This window comes from Cnephaeus nilssonii, assembly GCF_951640355.1.
Source record: "Cnephaeus nilssonii genome assembly, chromosome: 5".
NCBI classification, from domain to species: Eukaryota; Metazoa; Chordata; class Mammalia; order Chiroptera; family Vespertilionidae; genus Cnephaeus; species Cnephaeus nilssonii.
In genome coordinates this window covers 58,144,956-58,167,925 of record NC_137076.1, presented here as the reverse complement: position 1 = coordinate 58,167,925, position 22,970 = coordinate 58,144,956, and the positions used below count along the sequence as shown (strand labels likewise).

The 22,970-nt window shown below is 39.1% G+C and overlaps 1 protein-coding gene across 1 annotated transcript in view; it reads left to right on the top strand.

Moving 5' to 3' along the window:
* Positions 1-22,970, top strand: part of GAB1 (GRB2 associated binding protein 1) — a 112,955-nt gene that overhangs the window by 66,553 nt on the left and 23,432 nt on the right. The window contains 2 exon segments of the mRNA XM_079772077.1: positions 14,102-14,396; positions 21,321-21,540. Of these exon segments, the coding sequence (XP_079628203.1) occupies positions 14,102-14,396; positions 21,321-21,540 (515 nt within the window).

The following is a 22,970-nucleotide window of genomic DNA, read 5'->3' as shown; positions in this document are numbered from 1 at the left end:
TTATGTTTGTTTGTTTAGTTAGTTAGTTAGTTATTTACTAGAGGCCCTATGCGCAAAATTCATGCAAGAGTAGGCCTTTGCAGCCCTGGCTGCCTCGGCCCTCGCAGCCCCAGCTTCGTCCGAAAGGTCGTCTAGAAGGACGTCCGGACAGTCATTCTGCTGTTCGGCCGTTCGGTCGATTTGCATATTGCACTTTTATTATTATAGATTTTTATTGATTTCAGAAAGGAAGGGAGAGGGAGAGAGACAGAAACATCAATGATGAGAGAGACTCACCGATTGGCTGCCTCCTGCACCCCCCCGACTGGGAATCAAGCCCGCAACCCTGGCATGTTCCCTTGACCTGGAGCCCTTCAGGCCACAGGCTGACACTCCATCCACTGAGCCAAACCAGCCAGGGCCTTTCTGTTATGTTTTTAACAGCTGCTGAATGTTCAAGATTTACAATTAAAGGCAGAGGGTAAAATATAAACCAATCCTATCCAAAAGTCAATTTTCCCTGACTCGTGTGGCTCAGTTGGTCAGAGCATCATCCCGTGCACTGAAAAGTTGTGGGTTTGATCCCCAGGCAGGGCACACACCCAAGTTGCAGGGTGCATGGGGGAGGCAACCGCTGTTTTTCTCTCTCCCTTCCTCTCACAATCAATAAAATTTAAAAACATAATAATAATTGTACATACTAGTACTTACAAGAGACAACATAGACATTTTTTTTCAATGCTAATAAAATACTCTGAATTCTTAATGGTCTTAGTGCAAGCGCCCCAAGAGTTCCAGTTGCTATGAGAATTATGGTTTTTAGTTGGAAAGTTTTCCCTGTGTTTGATTTACATTTATCTCACTCTTCAGGAACAGGACAACAATTAGAATTATTGTTTTCAAAATGCAGACACTCATATAGCTGTTGGGATGTGGGGAAGTTACATCTCTGTACATGTCCCACCTAACTTCCTGTCTACAGTTATCTGTTGCAGCAGTGTCTGCAGGTTTGAGAGTGAGGAAAAGGAGAGGGACAGCCACACTGGGAAGTGGATGTGTGGAGTGGAAAACACGGGCAGGATATCCCCTTTCAGACTGTGAGGAAGGTCTGGTCCCACCACCAAGAGTTAGGGGTTTGTGGTATTCTGGACGCCCTCTTATTAAGTGGGGGGAGGGTACCATCTGTTCCTTTCCTGCTCGCCTTCCCCATTCCAAATCCACCCCTTCTTCACTGTAGTTAAATACCACCAACTGTGTATTTAAAACACTAAAATGTGGATTTCTGTGGTGAAGTGTAGGATGTCCTGATGGCGCTTCTGAAAAACCCAAAGCCAATCCCTGCCCTCCGAACTCATGGTTTATATTTAGAAGACAGTGTGGATCCTGTATTTTTAAAGTGCTGTAAACATGTTTGTGTGGTTATTTTTAGCTTTCACAGACTGTAGTGAATGTCCAAGTTGACAAGTCAGACACAGTCAGTTGTCTGTTACCTCAGAGGCCAGCACCCTGAATGACTGATTGTCTCTCAGGGTTTCTAGCCTGAGTAACGCAGATAAGTGTGTAAATGATCAGTGTCAACTGCATGTGGTATAGCTGCATATCTGTTATCATACATCCTGTACATAGTCCTTTTAGCCTTTATGGATTGTATGAGTTGGATCACAGTTTTGTTTGGAGTTCAAGATGAGTTGGGTTCTGCCAAATGGCCCTGTTATTCCTCTGGCAGAAATGGTCATTTTCTCTCCCCCATCCCCGCAACCCTAATCTCCTAGTCCTCAAGCACTAAATTATGCATACACAAATCCTTACAGTCGCTGTTATCTTCAGTTCATTGTATCTGCTTCCTGTGGGTCAGAGGTTATGAGGCTTGGGTGCCATAGAGGGAGGTGGAAAGTTGACCTCAGATTAGGGCAGACACACCATAGAATGGGCAAGATAGCACTCCATGTGCTGAGAACAAAAAGAGGTAAATGGACAGCAGCTTTTCTTGGAGGATGAGATTAGTATCTGTATATTACATGGATGAAAAAGCGTTTTCCCCCAAAGAATCATGTGTTGCATGGCGGGATCGGGAGGTCATTAGCAGCAGTGCTTGAGCTAAGGCTTCCCTATTCGCATCGGAGGTCTTCTTGATGTCATATCAACGGAGTAATTTTTGTATCAGGTTCAGCTCTGTACTCCGTTCTTCTCTTTGGATGAGGTTATTCTTCCTTGCATCTTGAACTTAATGTGTTCTGTAGTCAGTGACTTCAGAATGCATAATTTATCTCATTGGAAGTATGTGTGTGTTTTTAAGGAAACCTTTTATTGCCACATATCTTTTGTTCTAGAAGCTTTAGACTGAGTTTTATGTTGAGAAGAAAATTATACTTAGGCATTATTTTGGCTTATTGCCTATAATTATGTAGTTATGGAAATTTGAAATTTCTTTTTGTAGCACTTCAGTATTTTTCCTTTAGTTCCTAATGTGTAAGTGTTGTTTTTGAAATGTGACCCAGATTTCAATGTATCGTTGTTTTACTTTATTGTAAATTGTGAATGTTCAATAAGAAACTTAGAGGATAAAATGAGAATGTCTTTATATGTTTTGCTAGAAACTTCAAACACTATTTCTACCCCAGAATTATTTTGGATTAGATAGCTGAACAACAAATAGAGTTTAGAAATTTGTGGGTTTTATGAAAGATAAATTTTTATTTTAAAAAAATCCAGATTGTTATGGGTGTTATGTGTGTGTTTTTTAAAATCTCTATTTAAGCAAGCATGTTTTTTTTTTTCCAAAAAAATAATAGTAACAACAACCCACGTGACATGTATTTTTGGGGCAAAGTAAGTTTGTGGAACACAGGAAATAGGTTCACGTAATTGTTAGCATCTCAGACACAACAGCTTACAGTAGCACTACGCAATTTAAACATTAATTTTGTTTTATTGTCATTTAGAACTACAGTTCTTCAGTGATTAGTACTGCTTTTTCCTCAATTCAAATAAGTGGCCTTTAAAACTGTACTGTCCATATGATAGCTCTAGCCACACATGACAAAATTAAATTAAATTAGACAATCAATTCCAGCCACTTTTCAAGTTCTCTGTAGCCACATGTGCCTAGTGGTTACTGTGATGATCAGCACAGCCACTTTCATCATCGAGAATGTTCTGTTGGACAGTACTGCTGTCAGATTGCAATTAGAACTGGAATTTGCATCTGTGCTGGAAAATTGTGTGACTTTAATTTAAGATATGATATCAGTTTCCTATCACTTAAAACAACAATGTTTAAGTAAACTTCTCACACCTTGTTCTTTAGTTAAACATTTACACTGATACCATAGTTCATAACACATAGCATTTGCCCTTATTCTCTCCAATTGTATTACATTCTACCCTCAAAGACTGGAGTGTCCTTACACACACACACACACACACACACACACACACACACACACACAACAATGTTGAATATATATCTGTCTCAGAATTTACACATAGAGAGAATATATCACTATGTATATAGTATAAATAAATATGCTAACATAATGTTATATAACTAAAATATGTAGACATTCTCACAGTACTGTAGGTTCCTAATATTAGCATACTAGAGGCCTGATGTATGGATTCATACACCAACCCGGTTTGAGCCCTATCCCTGCAGGCCAGGCCGAGGGACCCCACCAGTTCACAAATCCATGCACCAGGCCTCTAGTATGCATATAAGATCTTTCATTAATCTCTTCCTGCCCTCCCCCCTTCCCTCTGAAATTCATCAGTCTGTTCCATGTTTCCATGCCTGTGTGTTGAGCGTCTGCCCCCTGGTGGTCATTGTATGTCATAGCTACCAGTAAGATGGTCACTTAGGCTTTTTTATATATATATAGAGAGAGAGAGATTGGCATGGTATCATATTGACTTGTTCCTTAAGTTTCACTTTTTGTTGACTGAGCGTTGCGGAGTTAGAGATTTGGCAGGGTTTATGGCTGAATTCTTACAGCAGCAAGAAGCTCCACTATTGGTTTGGTGTATTGTCCATTTATTAAAGACTAAGTTAGTGAAGAACAGAGATGGCATCATCAGGGTCAACAGGAGTCATTAATTTGTTCATTTATTCAGTTAACACACATGCCTTTTAAGCAGCCAAGTCCTTTTGCTTGCTCTACACTATACTCAGCACCTAAAATGGAATAAGACAGGGTCTTGGGGAGGAAAGCAACTATACAAAGGATTGATTGACATACAGGAGGGGAGTACTTTGATGGAGGTGTGCACAAGGTGCTGTGGATACCTGAGCAGTCAGCTCTGTCTGGCACAGGGGACGGAAGAGCCAGAAAAGATAGAAAGGAAGCCGTGGCCAGTATTCCTCCACACCAGATTCCATTTAACTCCAAATGGAAGATTAGTTCATTGCCGAGATCTCAGTATTTTAGAAATTTTGCAAACCATGGAGACCTACGGGAAAGGGATATTTTTTAAATACCATATAAATGTGTGGTTTTTGCCCTAGCCCAGTAGTCGGCAAACTCATTAGTCAGCAGAGCCAAATATCAACAGTACAACGATTGAAATTTCTTTTGAGAGCCAAATTTTTTAAATTTAAACTTCTTCTAACGCCACTTCTTCAAAATAGACTCGCCCAGGCCGTGGTATTTTGTGGAAGAGCCACACTCAAGGGGCCAAAGAGCCACATGTGGCTCAAGAGCCGCAGTTTGCCGACCACGGCCCTAGCCGGTTTGGCTTAGTGGATAGAGTGTTGGCCTGCGGACTGAAGGGTCCAGAGTTTGATTCCGGTCAAGGGCACATACCTCGGTTGCAGGCTCCTCCCCGTCTTGCAGGAGGCAACCAATCAATGTGTTTCTCTCACATCGATATTTTTGTCTTTCCCTCTTCCTTCCACTCTCTCTAAAAATCCATGGAAGAATATCGTTGAGTAAGGATGAAAAGAAAAACAAAAGTGTGGTTTTAATGACTGTGTAAGACTCCCTTGTGGAGATGTATCGTAATTTATTTACTCAGCCCTGGTTTACCCAGGGCTAAGGGGTTTCTCATGATGGGGAACTCTCGGTGCTAAAATCCGGACAACTGGGAAAACTGGGATGGTTGGACCGCCTACCTACTATCGAATGTTTAGATTGTGTCACACTGAGTTGAAGCCTACATGTTTAGCTGCATTTTGCATTATTTCCTTAGGTGAGATTCCTAGAAATGGAATTAATGGCTCAATGACCCCGAGCCTGTATGAGAATGCTCTTGGTAATGCTCACAGCCCTTTATTGTACTTGTACTGTTTACCTCTGAACGGGTGGGAGTCTGCCTGGACATTTATGCTACCTCTGCTTCCACAGGTTCTTAGGGAGATATACAGAAGATAGGGCCAGGTACATACTTGTCTATCACTAGCAGTGGCTCCCAATCTCTTAACTGGCCAGACTGCATGTGACTAACTCTCCTTTTGTCTAGGCCAGAGGCAAGCTGACTTCTGATTCCAAAAGATAGAGTGGACCCCCTGACTCCATTTTCCTCTGGCCACACCCTGATATGAGCTCGCTGACTCTTACTGCACGTGTTAGGAAGGAAAGGGTGATATTAGATGGAACACAAGGCGGGTGGTCTTTCTTCCCAGTACAGCTTCAGCTGTGCATCACCATAGGTCTCCATTCCCAGTCACACAGGACGGTGCAAGCCGGGCTCCTGCCTCCCTTCAGCCTCGTCCTGGGCAGGGTGAACACACTTAAAACCCTGGAATTAAGAGTGTGTCCCCATAGCCCTGACAGTTGGTAATTTTGATGAGATATGAACTAGTATTTACAAGTAAACCTATACTCAACGTGCTCCATAATGCTCTATTGAGAGTTAATTCCATGAGGTGACCTACTTTCCTATGGACTTTTAGTAACTAAATTTCCCTGGTTGGGGGTCCAATGTCTCAAACCACACTGTTCTTTGCAGAAAGAAGTATTAAAGTATAGTCTGTTTCAACTGTTCTTAACGTGTGCCATAGGAGTCCTGTGATCCCCTGAAACTGTACAATTTCAAAACCATGCCTTTTTTCCAAGAAAAAGTTTCATTGCTTTTATCAGATTTTCAAAGCAGTTCTATGACCCAGAAAAGGTGTAAGAACTATGTACTTTGTATCCTGTGGTCGGCAAACTGCGGCTCGCGAGCCACATGCGGCTGTTTGGCCCCTTGAGTGTGGCTCTTCCACAAAATACCACGGCCTGGGCAAGTCTATTTTGAAGAAGTGGCGTTAGAAGAAGTTTAAGTTTAAAAAATTTGGCTCTCAAAAGAAATTTCAATCGTTGTACTGTTGATATTTGGCTCTGTTGACTAATGAGTTTGCCAACCACTGGTATATACTAAATGCTAAGGAGTGTTTGTCATTACTTTTTTGTTTGTTTGTTTTCTGCAGGACTTAGGTGGATGGAGCTTTGGGGTGGGCATCAGTTTAGCAATGATTTCAACAAGTAAATTATATGCACTATTAAACAATCATTTAAAATTCCCAAATGTTTTCCCCCAGCTGCTATAATATTTCTGTTGAATTTGATGTTTTGGTTAGTTTTACTGTTAATGACATAGTTTCAGGTGCAGATAATTTGTTTTTGTCCGGGCCATGTATGTAAACTCCTATTGAAAAGGTCTGTGAATCGGTTGTTAGCTTCCATCTAGGCATTGTTCTGCATTATTTTTGGTGTATTCTTTTGTTTATATTACTAAGCTAAAGTTAGCACAGATAACACTAGGCTAGAAAATGGTGACAATCGTTTGAAAACAGGAAATTTTAGGCTTGTGTGTGTTTGGAACAGATGATCATAATGATAGAGCCGGTGGAGTGGAAACTTCCACCGAGCCTGTTTTTTCCTTATTTTGCTCTATGAGAAAAGATGGTGCTTCCTGGAAAACAACTCAAGTGTTTTAAAGCAAATGGTTTTCTTTTGTCCCTGCTGCATGGTTAATTTGTTTTTCTTTATAGCATTTACCCTGATAGTATTATTATGGAAATTGAATATTTTTAATAGGTAATTCCCAAAGTGCTTATTTTAGATATTTAAATAGCTAAGTATGTTACCATGTACTGACATGGTTTGTAAAGAAAATTAAAACAGTATGTATAGTATAACCACTAGACTTTATGGGAAGAAGAGGAGAAATTTCTTCCTCTATTTTAAGTGTTCCCAACTTTCCTTTTTTTTTTTTTTTAACCCCCAAAATTTCAAGTCTTTAAAACAAAGCCGTTCTACTTTATTTGTCTAAGCTATTTCCTGACTGAGACTCCTTCCAGATGTATCCTGGAATTCTATATTTAAAGGAAAGGTTAAATTCATTCATTAGTTGCAGAGTGAGAAGAGTGTGCATTTCCATATGTATATGAACATTGTTGTTTTATGTACATCATTTCTAGATTTTAAAAAAACAACTTTCTTTTTAGAGCATTTCTAGGCATGCACTTTTGTTTTTGTTAATCCCCCTGGAGTGTGTTTTTTCCATTGATTTTTAGAGAGTGGAAGGGAGGGAGGGAAGGGGTTGGAGAGAGAGAGAGAGAGAGAGAGAGAATTATCAGTGTGAGCGGCACAGCAATTGGTTGCTTCCCGCGTGCAATCCGAAATCCAACCTGGGCTGGGATTAAACCTGCAGCCTAGGTACCTGAGCTTGACTGGGAATGGAACCACACACTTCCCCTTGGTGCAGGGCCAACGCTCTAACCCCTGAGCCACATCCACCAAGTCTAGGTATAAGCTTTTAAACATGTGTTTGTTTGTTTTTAAATTATAAGAGTAAAAAATGGAAGTTCTTGAAAACTCAGACTATAAAAAATATATAAAATAAAAATATGAAATGTCTGACCTACCATTCCTGTTCCTGGGATTACCACAGTTACCATTTCTGGTATGTCTCCTTCCAAACGTGTCCTCTAAGCATAGTTTGTGTTTGTTGTGTGTATGCAAAAACACAATCATTCCGACAGAGGCAATTATATATGCACAATTCCGCAACATGCTTTTTTTCTTATTCAATAATTACCTTATGGACATTTGTCATATATATAGATTAGTCTTGGTTTTTAAAGGTTTTGTATCAACTTATTATTATATAGCTGTCTCATAATTTATTTAAATTTAAGCTTACCCTGCTGATGGAATTTACATTAAAACCTATCTAACTAAAAATAGCATTTTCATCTAGCAATCTAATTTTGTCTATTGATTGGATAGTTGTTCTCAGTCTTGGTGACACATTAGAATTACCTATTGAGCATTTAAAACTCCCTATGCCCGGGCCAAGGCTAACCCCCCAGATACACAGTTAGGGTTGAAAATCACTGGACCACCCTGACCTCTCTTTGCCCGCACAAATATTGGCTATTTCTTTAATGATTAGCTCTAACAGTAAAGACATAGGGGAGAGATTAGGGGGCCTTGGCAAGTGTTACACCAGGCATGCGCTCCATCAGTAACACCATAGAGAACTCAGAAAACAAGTATAAAGAAACACATATCTTCAACCCTAACATTCTTCAAATTTCTGAGATGACACATACATTTTGAATTCTACCAAAGAATTCACAGTAATGATCTTCTTTCCTGAAATATCAGTTGTGAAATACCGTTTAAGAGATTTCAAAATAAGAAAGTCCCACTGTCCTTTTCCCCCCAAGTTCTCTGGGATAATGTAGGGTTATTAAGATTACAGGGCTGATGTTTCATAATGGAAGGGCTGTTGGCTCAAGAATGTAGAAAATGCTGTTCTCCTTCAGATTATCAGGTCAAACTCCACTATATAGGGTTTGGCAACGGAAGACCTACATGTAGTAGTCATCAGAGTTCTTTCTGAAGTGCGTAAGGGAATAGATTGCTAACAAGCTACTGGGAACCTGTGTGCTGAGAGCTCAGAAGAATAGCAGCAGGTAGGTGCCTTAACTTGGAGGGGAGGCAGTTAAGGGGGGAAGCTTCAAAGACGAGTCCTTGGGCTAGGTCTTAAAGAGTGAGTAGGAGCTCATTGGATGAGAGAGAGGATGGGTTGGATTAAAAATAAATATTAAAAATTAAATGAAATCTAAAGCCATGGAGAAAAGAAGAAACCATGTGGGTGTTTGCTGCAGTGGAGGTGAGAGATGGGAGGTGGGAGGCAGGTAAGTATGGTTTTGAGAACGTGAAAGGAGTTTGAACTTTACCCTAATAACAACTCTAGACTTCACTTTCTTTTCCCTGAGATCCTTTCATGTAAGACCCCTAGCTTTCCATGATCATTCGGATGAACAGAAAACTTTAAAAGCATTCCACGCTGTCACAGATACAAAAAAAAAAGTAAGGAATGGTCTCAACTTTCAAGGAACTTGAAGTCTAGTTGGGAAAATAATTCACAGGCACTTGGAACTTGGGGAAATGTATTTAGTAAAAATAACAGATGGTTCCAAACTTGTCGGTAGCAATGCAAAAGGCATTTCAGGGCAGTTGCTGGGGGGTTGCCAGGAGCCCAGAGGGAAGGTGTGGCGAGGAAAAGAGAAGGTTTGAGGTTTCCAATCGTAGAAAGGAGTTTAAACATTCGCTAATGGGATACATATTGTGAACAAAAACAGGGAGGGGGCTATAAACCACATTGGGAAGAGCTGAAGGCAAGAGAAGATAAGGAATTAGCTATGTGCTTAAAAGGACCTCTGATCTATTTTTTTTAAATTCTATTTTAAGGAGCAATCTAATTCTGTCTATTGATTGGATGGTGGTTCACAGTCTTGGTGGCACATTAGAATGACCTGCTCAGCATTTAAAACTACCTATGCCTGGGTCAGGGCTTGAACCCCCAGGTGAGGCCCCAGGCATCAATTTTTTTTCAAGTTCTCCAGATATTTGTTATGTTCAGTTAGGGTTGGGATTCACTGGACCACGCTGACCTCTTCTCTTTTGCCCACCCATATACTCGCTATTCCCTCAGTAATGAGCTCTAACAGTAAAGGTACAGGGAAGATATTAAAGGAACTTGGCTAGCGATACACCAGGCATGTTCTCCGTCAGTTATACCACAGAGAACTCAGAAAATAAGTATGTAGCAGTTACCAAGTTTTCTTTATAACTGAGCCCATTTGCCATTTAAGCAAACTGGCATATTTTGTGAATGTGTTAATATTATTGCAGATAATGGCTTGAGACTAATGCAGATTGAATTTATTTGTTCGTTTGTTTGTTTTTACCACTAGGGAACATCTGGGTAGGGAGGATGGGACTCCATCTGTACTTTCTTGCCGATATGTATGTACATGTCCATTCTCTGTAGGGTGTGTGATAAACATATCTTAAGACCTCGCTTCAATGTGACAAGTCTATCTTCAAATTTAATGTATTCAATTTGCTTAAATACAGAAAGTACTTAAAAGAAATGTTTTTTAATGAAGTTTAAAGATACCCTTCATATCTGTATAGGTTTATTTTTTATTATTATTAATTTATGGTTTGTACACCTCTGCCTTGCCTGACAATTCTTGTCAGCTCAATTGCAAACGGGCTGGGCTGGTAGCAGTCGTGTCAATACCCCATAAAGCGTGGATAGTGTGAGAACTTCCCTATTTTATCCTGGCCTCTTTGGTCGGCATGCTCAGCGGACTGAGTACCTACTTGGGACTAGGCAAGGGGGAAAAGAAAGGTGAAAGGTGAAGAGACACGGATCCAGTCCTCTTGTTAGGGGTGTCAAACTCCGTAAACTAGGAACAAGGCAGAAATGGAGAGCTTGGAGGGGCCCGCCCAGGAACGGTGCCCCAAAGAGGCTGAGCTGAATGCAGGGGCTGGATTATGTGCGGAGGGGGAGCAGGTGTCAGGGCCAGAGGCAAAACAGAAGCTGAGTGTTAGGGGAACTGCAGGCCTTTCCCATGTGGTTGGAGGCCAGAGAGGCCAGAAGTGAGGTTGGAAGAGGTAGGGAAGACTTGGCGCCCCTGTGACCTGCCCGAGTTTGGGCTTTACCCTACAGACACTAGTACCCACTGAGCTTAGGGAATGTATAAATTGCAGTGCGTATACTCCAAACATTATGGGTATTTATTTAGTTTGGCAGCCTGATCTAAGTATATGTCCATTGGGATCCGTGGACTCTGCATGCTGTTCTCTTTTGATGTTAATGTCGCAGCCAAAGTTAATCCTGAAATCCTGAGATGAGGCACTGGTGTCAGAGTATGGTGCTTTTGAAATGCAAACTAGCTGATGAGGTCTTACTTAAAATTCCAGTGACCGGTACATGTAGAAAATGACAATGGACATTTTTGCACACTTCCTCTCAGGCAAACCTGCTTGTAATGAGAGTCCAGTAGTTAAAATGATATTTTTTTCCACATGAATTTGGTGGGAAATTGCACTGAGGGCTTGATTTTGAAAGTTTCTAGAAAACTTGTCCCCTTTTGTCCGTTACTGCTCTGCAGCCTTGGCGAGGCAATGTACAGTTTCCTCTGGGGCTACCAAGGCAGCAAGGATAAAAATAGGGCAAACTGTAAGAATCCCAGATATTTTCGGATAACAAAGACTGATTTATGTGGGCCCGTTTTGTGCGCTGACAAAACATAGAGAAGCTTTTGTGCTGTGATTAGCAAGGGTGCTGATGTCAGTTCTCTCATCGAGCATCCAGCTTTATTCTGTGGCTAAATTGTGCTTTGTGCCGTCATCCAGAGAACCTTTGTATCTGCCTTATTAAAGTGTGTAGTTTATGTAATTGCTTTTGTTTTCCAGTTTAATCCGTGCCAGATTCAATGAGAGTGACTCATTTTGTGACTGAGACAAACATTCCCATTTGGACCATGTTAAAAATAAATAAATAAGTGGCAGGTGCTGCTTGGCTAAATTCTGTGTTTTAATGCTGTCATTTCCTGCTGTAAAGAGTTCCTCTCTTATATAATGTCTACTCAGGCCTCTGTAATCACTAGCCCAATCTGTCTGGTGCACCTCGATTCATTGCTACTCATTTCTTGGCAGTTTGTTTTTGTTTCCAGGGGCCTTGTATATTTTAACAATATCATTTCAACAGAGAAGCAATGAAATGAATGGGAAGCGACAGTTAACCAGAAGACAAAAGAGTGACACATAAGCCATAGCAAAAGGACACATTTCCTTCTTTTCTCTTTTTGTCATTTCCCCAAGGTTGCAGGTTGGATTCCCAGGTTCGATTCCCGGTCGGGGCACATGCCTGCATTGTGGGTTCCATCCCCAGTCAGGGTGCGTGCAGGAGGCAACTGATCACTGTTTCGCTCTCATCTCTCTCTCTCTCTTTCTCTCTCTCTCTCTTGCTCTCTCGCTCTCTCTTTCTCTCTCTCTCTCCCCTCTCTTTCTAAAATCAGTTTTAAAATATATCCTCAGGTGAGGATTTGAAAAAAATACAGCTCTTATCCATGTAGTCTGAATAGCAGTCTAGCCAAAAGGAAGACACAGTCCATTTATTTGCTTACTTTCCAGGTGAAAAACCAGGAAAATTTTACACCCATTTTTATCCTCCCTACTTCTTACCTGAGCCCCCCCACCCACACACATACACACAGACAGAGACAGAGACAGAGAGACCTATAGCTTGAAATATGAAGTGTTTTGAAGAAGTACCTTTATGTGTGCTTTTTATGGCATGATATTAATACATAAAAATTGCTGTTTTAAAAAATTGTAAGATATACATAACAAAATTTACCATTTTAACCATTTTTAAGTGCATTAAGTACATTCACATTGATGTGCAGCCATCGCTACCATCCATCTTCAGAACTTCATCATCATCCCAAACTGAAATTCTAACTATTAAGCACTAACTCCTCCTCCTCTCCCCACAACCCCTGGCGTTCTGTCTTTATGAATTTGGTTACTATAGGTACCTCATATAAGTGGAACTGTACAATTTTTGTCCTTTTGTGACTGGTTTATTTCACTTACCATAACATCTCAAGGTTCATCCATGTTATATAGCATGTGCCACAATTTCCCTTTTAAGGCTGAAAATATATATATATATATCTCACATTGTAATAAATACATATATATATATCTCACATTGTATTTATTTCATCATCAGTAGACACTTGGGTTGCTTCCTATGTTTGACTGTTGTGAATAATGCTGCTATGAATATAGGTGTACAAATACCTGTTTGAAACTTTTATTGCAATGCATTTGGTTATATACCTACAACTGGAATTTTTTGAGGACCTGCCATACTGTTTTTTACAGCAGTTAGGCTGTTTTATTTTTCTACGAGGAATATAAAACATTTCTGCTTTTTCAATAGTGGTAATTCTAATATGTATGAAGTGGTATCTCTTTATGATTTTGATTTGCATTTCTCTAATGATAGTGACATTGAACATCTTTTCATGTATTGGTGAATTGTGTGTCTTCTTTGGAGAGTCTTTTTAAACACTGTCCATTTTTTAATTCGGTGATTTATTTTTATTGTTATTGAGTTATAGGTGTTCTTTATGTATTCCGGACATTAATCTCTTCTCAGATATATGGTTCTCCAAATATGTTCTCTGGTTCTTTGAGTTGCCTTTTTACTCTGTTGATCATATCCTTCAATATATAAAACTTATAAATTTTGAAGTAGTTCAGTTTACTCTTATTTTTTCTTTTGTTTCCTGTGCTCGTAGTGTCATATCCAAGAAATTATTGCCAAATCTAATGTCATGAAGCTTTTGTCATGTTTTGTAGTTTTAGCTCTTACATTTAAGTCTTTGATCCATTTTGAGTACATTTTTATATGATGTAAGAGAAGACTCTAAGTCCAATATTTTGCATGTGGCTATCCAGTTTTTCTAGCATCATTTGTTGAAGTCACTGCTTTTTTTAGTTAGTAATACCTAAATCTTCCTTGTTTTGTTGACTTGATATTACATATTAGTGTGATATCTTTTAATATCAATCAATATCTTCTCATATTTTATTAGAAACCCTAATAGAAAATAATAAACATGTATGGTATAGATACACATTATTAAGTTAATTTGGACATCAGTAAACTCGACTGGAGTGGCAGATAAGTCTATGGAAACAAGGAAAACATTGTACGTGACTTTCTCTAGACAATGCCTTTGTAAAGTTGATTTGATAAATGCGCATCTTCTTGAAAACTTTCTCAATTTAACATGAGGTGGATATTTTTGTTTTGTTTCTAGGCGTGGAAGAGGAGATGGTTTGTGTTACGCAGTGGCCGTTTGACTGGAGATCCCGACGTGTTGGAATATTACAAAAATGATCATGCCAAGAAGCCTATCCGCATTATTGATTTAAATTTATGTCAGCAAGTTGATGCTGGATTGACATTTAACAAAAAAGAGTTTGAAAACAGCTACATTTTTGATATCAACACCATTGACCGGATTTTCTACTTGGTAGCAGACAGCGAGGAAGAGATGAATAAGTGGGTTCGCTGTATTTGCGACATCTGTGGGTTTAATCCTACAGAAGAAGGTAAGTTCAAGATTCTCCTATTCAACCTCTTTCCTTCGTTATTGCATTTTTAGAACGGTTATAAAATCCTTTGTTATTTCAGTTACACAATGTAATATTTGGGATTTTTTTTTAATAATAGTAATAACATTTGGAAAAAGCAACTAAACCCTTTAATCAGTTTGGGCAGCAACTTTTTACAGGTTTTAGAAAGAGAAATTTAACCATTGTGGGGCAGCGTCTAAATAATTGTCCTGTAGAAGAAGGTGACAAGAAGACATACTATTTCAGAGCCTTTCTTGAGTTCCTATATGAATATTACTTTGAATTTTTAACATTGCTGATATTTGACTATTTTTGACCAATTAAAAGCAGCATTTTCATGTGGCTAAACATAGTTCTTCAGTTATTTTTAAAACCATGTTGCCATGGCAGGTGTCAACAACTATGAAAAGCAAATGAGAATTAATCACAAAACATGATGCAAAAGTAACAATGAGTTCACTTACCACAGAGGTAAGAGGGCACTTAAGGTTTGGAAAAGAGGTAGTGAAGAAAGCTCAGAGGAAAACACAGCGACTTTTGGAGGAAGTAGTATTTCTATATAAGGGAGGGGTACAGAACCCTCCAGCCTTAGGGGCTAGAAAGAGGAGGAATGGAATTCTCTTTGACTGCAAAAGGCCAGGGGAGAGTTGCTTGAGGATCCGAGGTTTGGGGTGCTTGTCCTCGGAAGAGGCCTCAGGAAGAGTTTTACAAGTGGAATTCCTCTCCAGGTGCGTGTCTATGGCTGTCCTGACCGCGTATCCCCTGTCCACTTCTCTTCCTTGTTAAACAAGCACTAAGAACCTATGTAAGGTTTGCAGAGCCAAGAATCAGGAATAATGTCTTTGACCCTATTGTCTTCACGCTTATACTCAAGTTCACAAGTGTGCATTTCCAAATATCTATATTTAGGAGTGCTGGAGATTCAGTGAGGGGTGGAAAAATCGTATTAACAATCAACATCAAGTTTGGGATTGAAATGAAACAGTAATCATCTCTAATTAGCTTAGGTCAGCATGCCGCTTCCTCTCTGGCCCAGTCAGCAGGCCAAGAGAAAGGCCTTCCAGGGCTGGGATTGGCCCAGCGGAGCTGGGGAAACCCCTTGGTAAGGATTCCAGAATGCCCAAGGGAGCAGCGCAGAGAGAGGGAAGGAGGCATCCAGTTTAGACAGGAGGCGGCTAAGGATCGAGAGCTCTTCACCAGAGCTCTGGTGATTAAAAGCCTCAAGACAGTGCTTCATGCGGGGAATTAAGGCTTCAGTTGTTTTTGTGAAGTGACTAAATGTGTGCACATTTTAAGTAGGCCAGGGGTATTATTTCTAACTCCAGTTAAACTCCTTTCCTGTCTTGTTTGCATATACAGTCTATATTTGAGTGTAGTGGAGGATTTTAAAGGTAAAGGCACAAATGAGATAGCTTTTTATTTAATGGTTACTTAACAGCCACTCTGTAATGAAAATTATTGGATTTGGATACCACATTAGTTTTGTTATGTGATGGATTTTTAGTTAAAATAATTTAAGTCATTGTATAATCTTTTTGCTGATGTTCTTTTTGCCTGCTGCCTTCCAATTTAGAATTTATTTGGGGGACATAAAGGCAGACTTCTATCCCCATTGGTTGTCTTTTTTTTAATAGATTCGACTGATCTGAAAGACTGAGTAAGTGTTCTTCCAGCTCTCTTTGTTTTCTTTATAATTCTCCTAAATATATTTAACAAAAGAAATGAGACGCCCCTCTTAGAGGAGCTACATTTTTCAGTGAAGGACTATGAGTGTCTAACTTTTGGAAGCCCATTTAGGGATAAGTAGAATTGAGAACCCCCAAATAAGAACTTCTAATGCTCACCTTGGCTGGTGTGGCTCCGTGGGTTGAGTATCATCCTGTGCACCTAAAGTTTGCTGGTTCAATTCCCGGTCAGGGCACAGCCCTGGGAGGCAACCAATCGATGTGACTCTCTCACATTGTTTCTCTCTCTCTCTCTCTCTCTCCTCCTCCCTTCCACTCTCTCTAAAAATCAATGGAAAAATATCCTCGGTTGAGGATTAGCAACAACAACAAAAGAAATGTCTGACTATCTGATGTTGAAGACTTGAGTTTCTCAGAAGAAATCAGTAAAAGAGGAACAATTCTTCATTGTGTAGTATCAGGGAGCCACAAAAATATTTCACGCTATAAGGTTTTAAAATCAACCACTGAATTTCCTTATTCATTTGGAGTAGCTGACTTTGCTAGGTTCTGTTTTAAAAACATCTACACACTTAAAGATTTGTATCAAAATAAACCTCCAAGAACTGCTATTATCCTTTGTGACCACATTCATACAGTTTAATATGACAAGGTAATATCAGTGCCATTACTAGTTACTTTATATTCTCTTGCTTCCAAATAGATCTCCCCTCTCCAATTACTAAGTAGGTATTTTTGTTTTTACCTAGATCTGCCCCCCCCCCCGAGAGTTGAAGATGCCCCCACTCGTGGCTTAAAACTGATAACACAAAATGATATTTCATTATACTAGTTTCAGGCTAGACATGGGAAGAAATAGACTCTGCTTAGATATTATAGTCTGAGAAAATAACTATCCCCAGTCCCTAGGAGAATAACTAATTTTCTCCTGAAAACAAAAGGAAAGGGGAAAACTCTGACCTGTGTTTTGATTCCAGGAACCTCTCAAAATATCGTTACCATGTTATTTCCGCTGCCCCAGGTGACCACTGCTATTATTGAATACTTAGAATGCTGGCATGCTGGGTCTGTTTTTGAATTCTAAGCTGGTTGAACTGTGTGTGGTTCCTATGAGTGCTTTTATTTAGTAGGTTTGAGGATAGAAACTAATTCCTTTTGTTTTTCTTGGAAATGGGCAGATTTATTTTTGTTTCTACACCGACTTGGAAGCTGGCAAATGTGCTGAACAAGTGCCGGGAAGCACAGCCTAAGAGTTGTACGCAGCTAACTAACTTGGCGCGAAGGCTCCTGCTCTAATTCTAATGCACCAGAAGAAAGTTGCCTCTTATCAGTTGAGATACTTTGCTCAAAATGCCCAGATAATGGTGGCTTAAAAAAAAAAAAGTGTGATTCTCTGTTTGATTTTCTTCTTTTTGGGAAAGTAGGTTAGTGATTGTCTGACTACTGTGTTGTACACCTGAAACTAATAAAAAAATATGTAAAAAATAATAATAATAATAAAAGTAGGTTAAACTAACATATAAGAATACACATATGCTTCCTCTCCTGATTCTTAATTAGGGAGCTTTCAAATTTCTTTTTATTCACTTTGTATTTGGGTATCACTTACTACTATGAAAAGCACAGAACCTAAGTGTACAGTTAATATAGTTTTATATATTCATCTATATCTATACATAGAAATCTGTGTAATTGGCACACTCAGATCAAGAAATGGAAATTTCCAGCCCTACCTGGTTTGGCTCAGTGGACAGAGCATTGGCCTGCGGACTGAAGGGTCCTGGGTTCAATTCCGGTCAGGGGCACATGCCTGGGTTGTGTGCTCGATCCCCAGTGGGGGGCGAGCAGGAGGCAGCCGATCAGTGATTCTCTCGCATCATTGATGTTTCTATCTCTCTCTCCCTCTTTCTTCCTCTCTGAAATCAATAAAATATATATATTTTTTAAAAAGAAATGGAAATTTCCAGTCCCCAAAAGGTTTTCTCATGCTTCTTCCCAGTAACTTCCCCCACCCCAGAATAAAAGCCTAAATAACCAATATTTTGCATTTATAACCAGAGATTAGTTTTGCCTATAGTTGAACTTCATATAAATAAAACCTTTGAGTCTGGCTTGTTTTACCCAATCTTAAATCTGTGGGATTCATCCCTGTGTCGGGTAGCAGTTCTTCATCCTATGTACCATTACACTGTGTAACTGTATAACAAACTTTTGACCAGTTTGAATGTTGATGGACATTTGGGTCGTTTATAGTTTTTAGTTAATATAAGTAAAGCTGTTGTGAACATTCTTACACATGCCTTTTGATGGACATGACACTTAGTTTTTGGGGTACATACCCATGGGTGGAATTGCTACATCATAGGATATATATATATATATATATATATATATATATATATATATATACATTTAGTGCTAGAAGATTTAGTAGCTTTAGTTTTCCAAAATTATTGTATTAATTGCTTTTCTACCAGCAGTGTAGGAGACTTTCCATTAGTCTGCATTCTAACCAACACTTGGTATTGTCAGTCATTAATTTTAGCCATTCTAGGGAATGTGTAGTGGTATCTCACAGTGGTTTTAATTTGCATTTTCCTGGGGACCAAGTCAACAGAGAGTTTATTTTGTTTTATTATACATTTTCAAACTACTGCCCCTGAAATCTTTTTTTTTTTAAATATATTTTATTGATTTTTTACAGAGAGGAAGGGAGAAGGATAGAGAGTTAGAAACATCAATGAGAGAGAAACATTGATCAGCTGCCTCCTGCATACCCCCTACTGGGGATGTGCCCGCAACCAAGATACATGCCCTTGACCGGAATCGAACCTGGGACCTTTCAGTCCGCAGGCCTACGCTCCATCCACTGAGCCAAACCAGTTTCGGCTGCCCCTGAAATCTTGACTCATTGAGTCTCCTGAGATGGAACCCAGGCACCTAGATTTCTAAAACACCCCACAAGCGATTCTGATGTCATGACACCTCTGGGATAAGAATTAGGCATTTATCACCACTTCCTAAAGGTTTATTTTCAACGTCTCCAAGGAAGTTTTCACAATCTATGAAGGAGATGGTCATGACAAATAAGATTAAAAATTTTTCTACTTCAAACACATGAAATAGATTGGGCTTTGATTAGAGGTCTTCAATATTTGACTAAATAAACTGAAGAAACCGCAGATTGCTTCACTGGAAATTGCAACTACTGTTGTTTCTTGTTTGTATCCATTTGTGAGATTTACATTTATAAAATGTTCTTTCATAAAAAAATGGTCTGTTCAGAAGTGAGAAGATTATTTTAGCATTAATGATAATGCATACCCTTTGTGGGCTTTTATTTGCTAAGTTATTTAGACATAGATATATTCAAAGTGCTTCTCTTTACAGGAAAAAATATTTATTCAACAGACCAGATTAAGTCAGTAATCAATAGAAACCGAGTAACCTTGACCTATTTCCCTTTAATTGTGAGCATCAAGATAACACTTTTGCAATAGAAACACAGAGCATATTCTGTTAGCAAATGTCACCCATCTTCAGAGAAAAGGATCTCCTCTGTCCCAACAAGGACATGAGCAGCACCACAGTTTTATTACCACATGCTCAGAGACAGCATGTTAGTGTCACAAAATTCGCGGATCTATGACATCAACTTTTAAATATTCTCCTTACCATTAAGAAAGGGTAGAATTGCTTCCCTGAGTTTTAGCTCTTGAGCCATTTGATTAGAAAAACATGTATATTCTTTTGAATATTTAGAGGCATTATCAGGGCAACCTAACTCCTGTGACGGCATTAGGGTTTCAAATAGGATAAAACTGTGCATGAAGCTAGGGGCAGTTGCAGACCAATTTATTATTTGCGGTTCTCCTCACACGAATCTACTTTTCTCCACTGAAAGCTGGCTAAGACTTTCCTTATGGTGTTCATTCGTTTTCTAAGTAAAATTCTATTAGGAGTTTTCTCCAACAGCTTATTAGCCCTTTAATGGATGCTAATTATGCTCTTCATGCCTTCTGAATTAAGAAATAACTCAGGAAATAATTTTACACACATAAGCAAACCCTAAACTGATATTTGGTTCTCAGAAACTTGATCCCAACATTACTTGGGAAGAGCAGTAAGGTAGAAACCTAGGTGAGGCAAAAAGCAACAAACATGGTCCATTCAACTACTTGTAGAGTCGAATGGGGGCAAATGACATGTTTTTATAAGACAGAAGTTTCTTTTTTAGGTCAGTTGATTAACTTTGGCCAGTAATTTTATTTAGAGAATTTTACTTAGAGAATATTAAGACAATGCAGTGCTTACATTAAAATACGAAGAGCTGAGTAGATGGTCAGATTAACATGGATAAAGTAATCCTGAAGACTTAACTTTGAAAATAGTACATTTTCTGAGCCAAAGTGGTAGGGCAGTGTCCCTTCCCTTTTAAAGAACATTGCACATCATGTTGTTTGGGATGGTTGGGCTTGCTTTTCATGGCTATTTGAAGGTCTTTTCTTTCGTGGGCTTGCTAATGAAAGTTTCTTTCTAGTTCCTGGCCCTTAGTTAAATGCTTAATAAATTACTTCTTTACTTGCTGACACCTTTTGCGTGGAAAATCCTACATAAATTCAATAAATGGCAAATGAGATGATGAGCTGAGGGAAGAGGTGATGCCTTAAAGAAAAGCTCTTTCCCTGAACGTGAATCCCCCAGTTAGAACTAGTTCTCCCTAGTCAAGTGAGAAGTAGAACAGATGAACAGCAGAATAAAGATGAGGTCAAGAGCTGACCCTGGTACCCGCAGCACCATGGACCTGCAGGCGCCACGCAATAACATGGGCCACCGTGGAAGGTTGGGTTGGCTTAGGAAGCACTGTATCATCATGGAAAAAATCTGCCTTTTGTGCGAAAGACGGTAGAATATGGTAGATCATCTTCCCTTCCGGGAGCCTCAAAACTAAAGACTGTTCAAGGCAAGATTAACCATGGCTTTTTTACAGCCTCTGGAAGAAAGATCCCTGCTCTTCATATCTCTTTAATATGAAACGATTATCTTCTGTATAAATGTTGTCGTTTAGGTCGTATTTGTTTTAACTGACAGGATCATGGTTTAGCCTAGTTCCATGTATTTAAACAACTTACCTCCAAACTTTCAAGTGGCTTTGCTTAAGAAAAAAAATTCTTAACATGGAATGGAGACTGACAGCCCCACTTTGGTGTCGCAGATCCTGTGAAGCCCCCTGGCAGCTCCTTGCAAGTGGATTTACCGTCAGCTGTCATCACAACACCACCGTCCGCCCAGGTGGACTCGTCCTCTGCTGCCCAACCTCCTCCATATCAGCTCATTAACCTGCCACCACATCAGGAGACTCTTGGCATCCAGGAGGATCCTCAAGACTACCTCTTGCTATTCAACTGTCAAAGCAAGAAGCCTGAACCCACCAGGTAAACCACATATACCTGTGTGTGTGTGTGTGTTGTGTGTGTGTGCGCGCACATGTGTACGGTCACTTAGCAATCTTACCTGTAAACTTTTAAGGTTTAAAAGAAACCATCCATATAGGCTTCTCTTTTATGCATATATTTCACGTTTATATTCCTCCACTAATGATCTCTGTTCTTCATGAGGTTTTGTTGAAGAAACACATTCTCTAGCATCTTTGGCAAGGAACACTTTTACCGGAAGCTCTTTTGGAAACCTGTCTTCCGTTTCATAGTCTTTGTTACAGACTCACAGTATTACTTGCTTAACAGATTTCACTGATTTATAAATGGTGATCTTGCTCCATTTCTTATGTGATTGTAAACCAGCCAAGGGTCATCTTTTGTTTCTGAAGAAGGAGAGGAATACCTACTACTAGAAGATTTTGAAAGCAAAACGATTCCACTGCAGTGAGTGTGTTGTGGTTGCTTTGGATCTGTGTGAGAAATCATACAGGTAAAATCCCAATATAGCAAAGCCTACGGAAAATACAAATTGAGCTTTAGTGAAATTGGATGAAATCAAATACTTTGCTAAAAGCTATGAAAGGTGGATTTTCCTACCTAGCAATGAAGTAGAGCTTACCCAAGCCTTCAACTTTACAAATTTTAAGTAGAAAGAAGTATGTGGATTTCGGTGCTGGGCCAGAGGTATCATAAAGACTTTCCCAAATCCTGCTTTTCCCGTCATCTCCATCTCTGCTCCAAGACCCCTCTCTTCTAAGCTGTAAGATAGTTGAATTTGATATTGAGTAATTGAAAGGCTTGAGGTCATGGTAAGTGTTGGAGCTAAAAAATAATGATCAGGAGGCCTGTCAATGCCATTAACAGCTGTGACAACTAATGATATTGGGTATATTTATTATCTGAATTTGTAGTATAAATGTGGGCATGAATTGCATAGTAGATGTGAAAGATTTTTAAACAGGGTTATTGGATACTAAGCATTATGTTTTATAACAAAAAGATTTTTTTTTGCATGTAAAAAGTGACTGTCACTGGGATAGAAATACACAAAGCACTTGTTCAAAAAATTTTATATAGAATTTTTAAGATCCACAAATTCATTTCTGTGACCTATTCCCTAAGATAATGGAATCAAACACTACAAAATGCATTTCTATATATTTGTTGTAATGGGATTTTACCTGTAAGAGAAAATAAAATAATTTATAAACCAACACTAGTTAATAATACCAGATTCTAACTTGATTTTTGCTTGTTTGCCGTGAGTATTTAAAATTACACACTCACAACTTTGTTACCTATGCTACTAACTAAGATTTTATTTTACGGAGAATCACAATTAGTTTTTCAATATCAACTTTTTAAAAGCCAACAGCTAAGTGACAGTTTTCAGTACATTATCTTTTTATATAAAATCTTTAATTGAT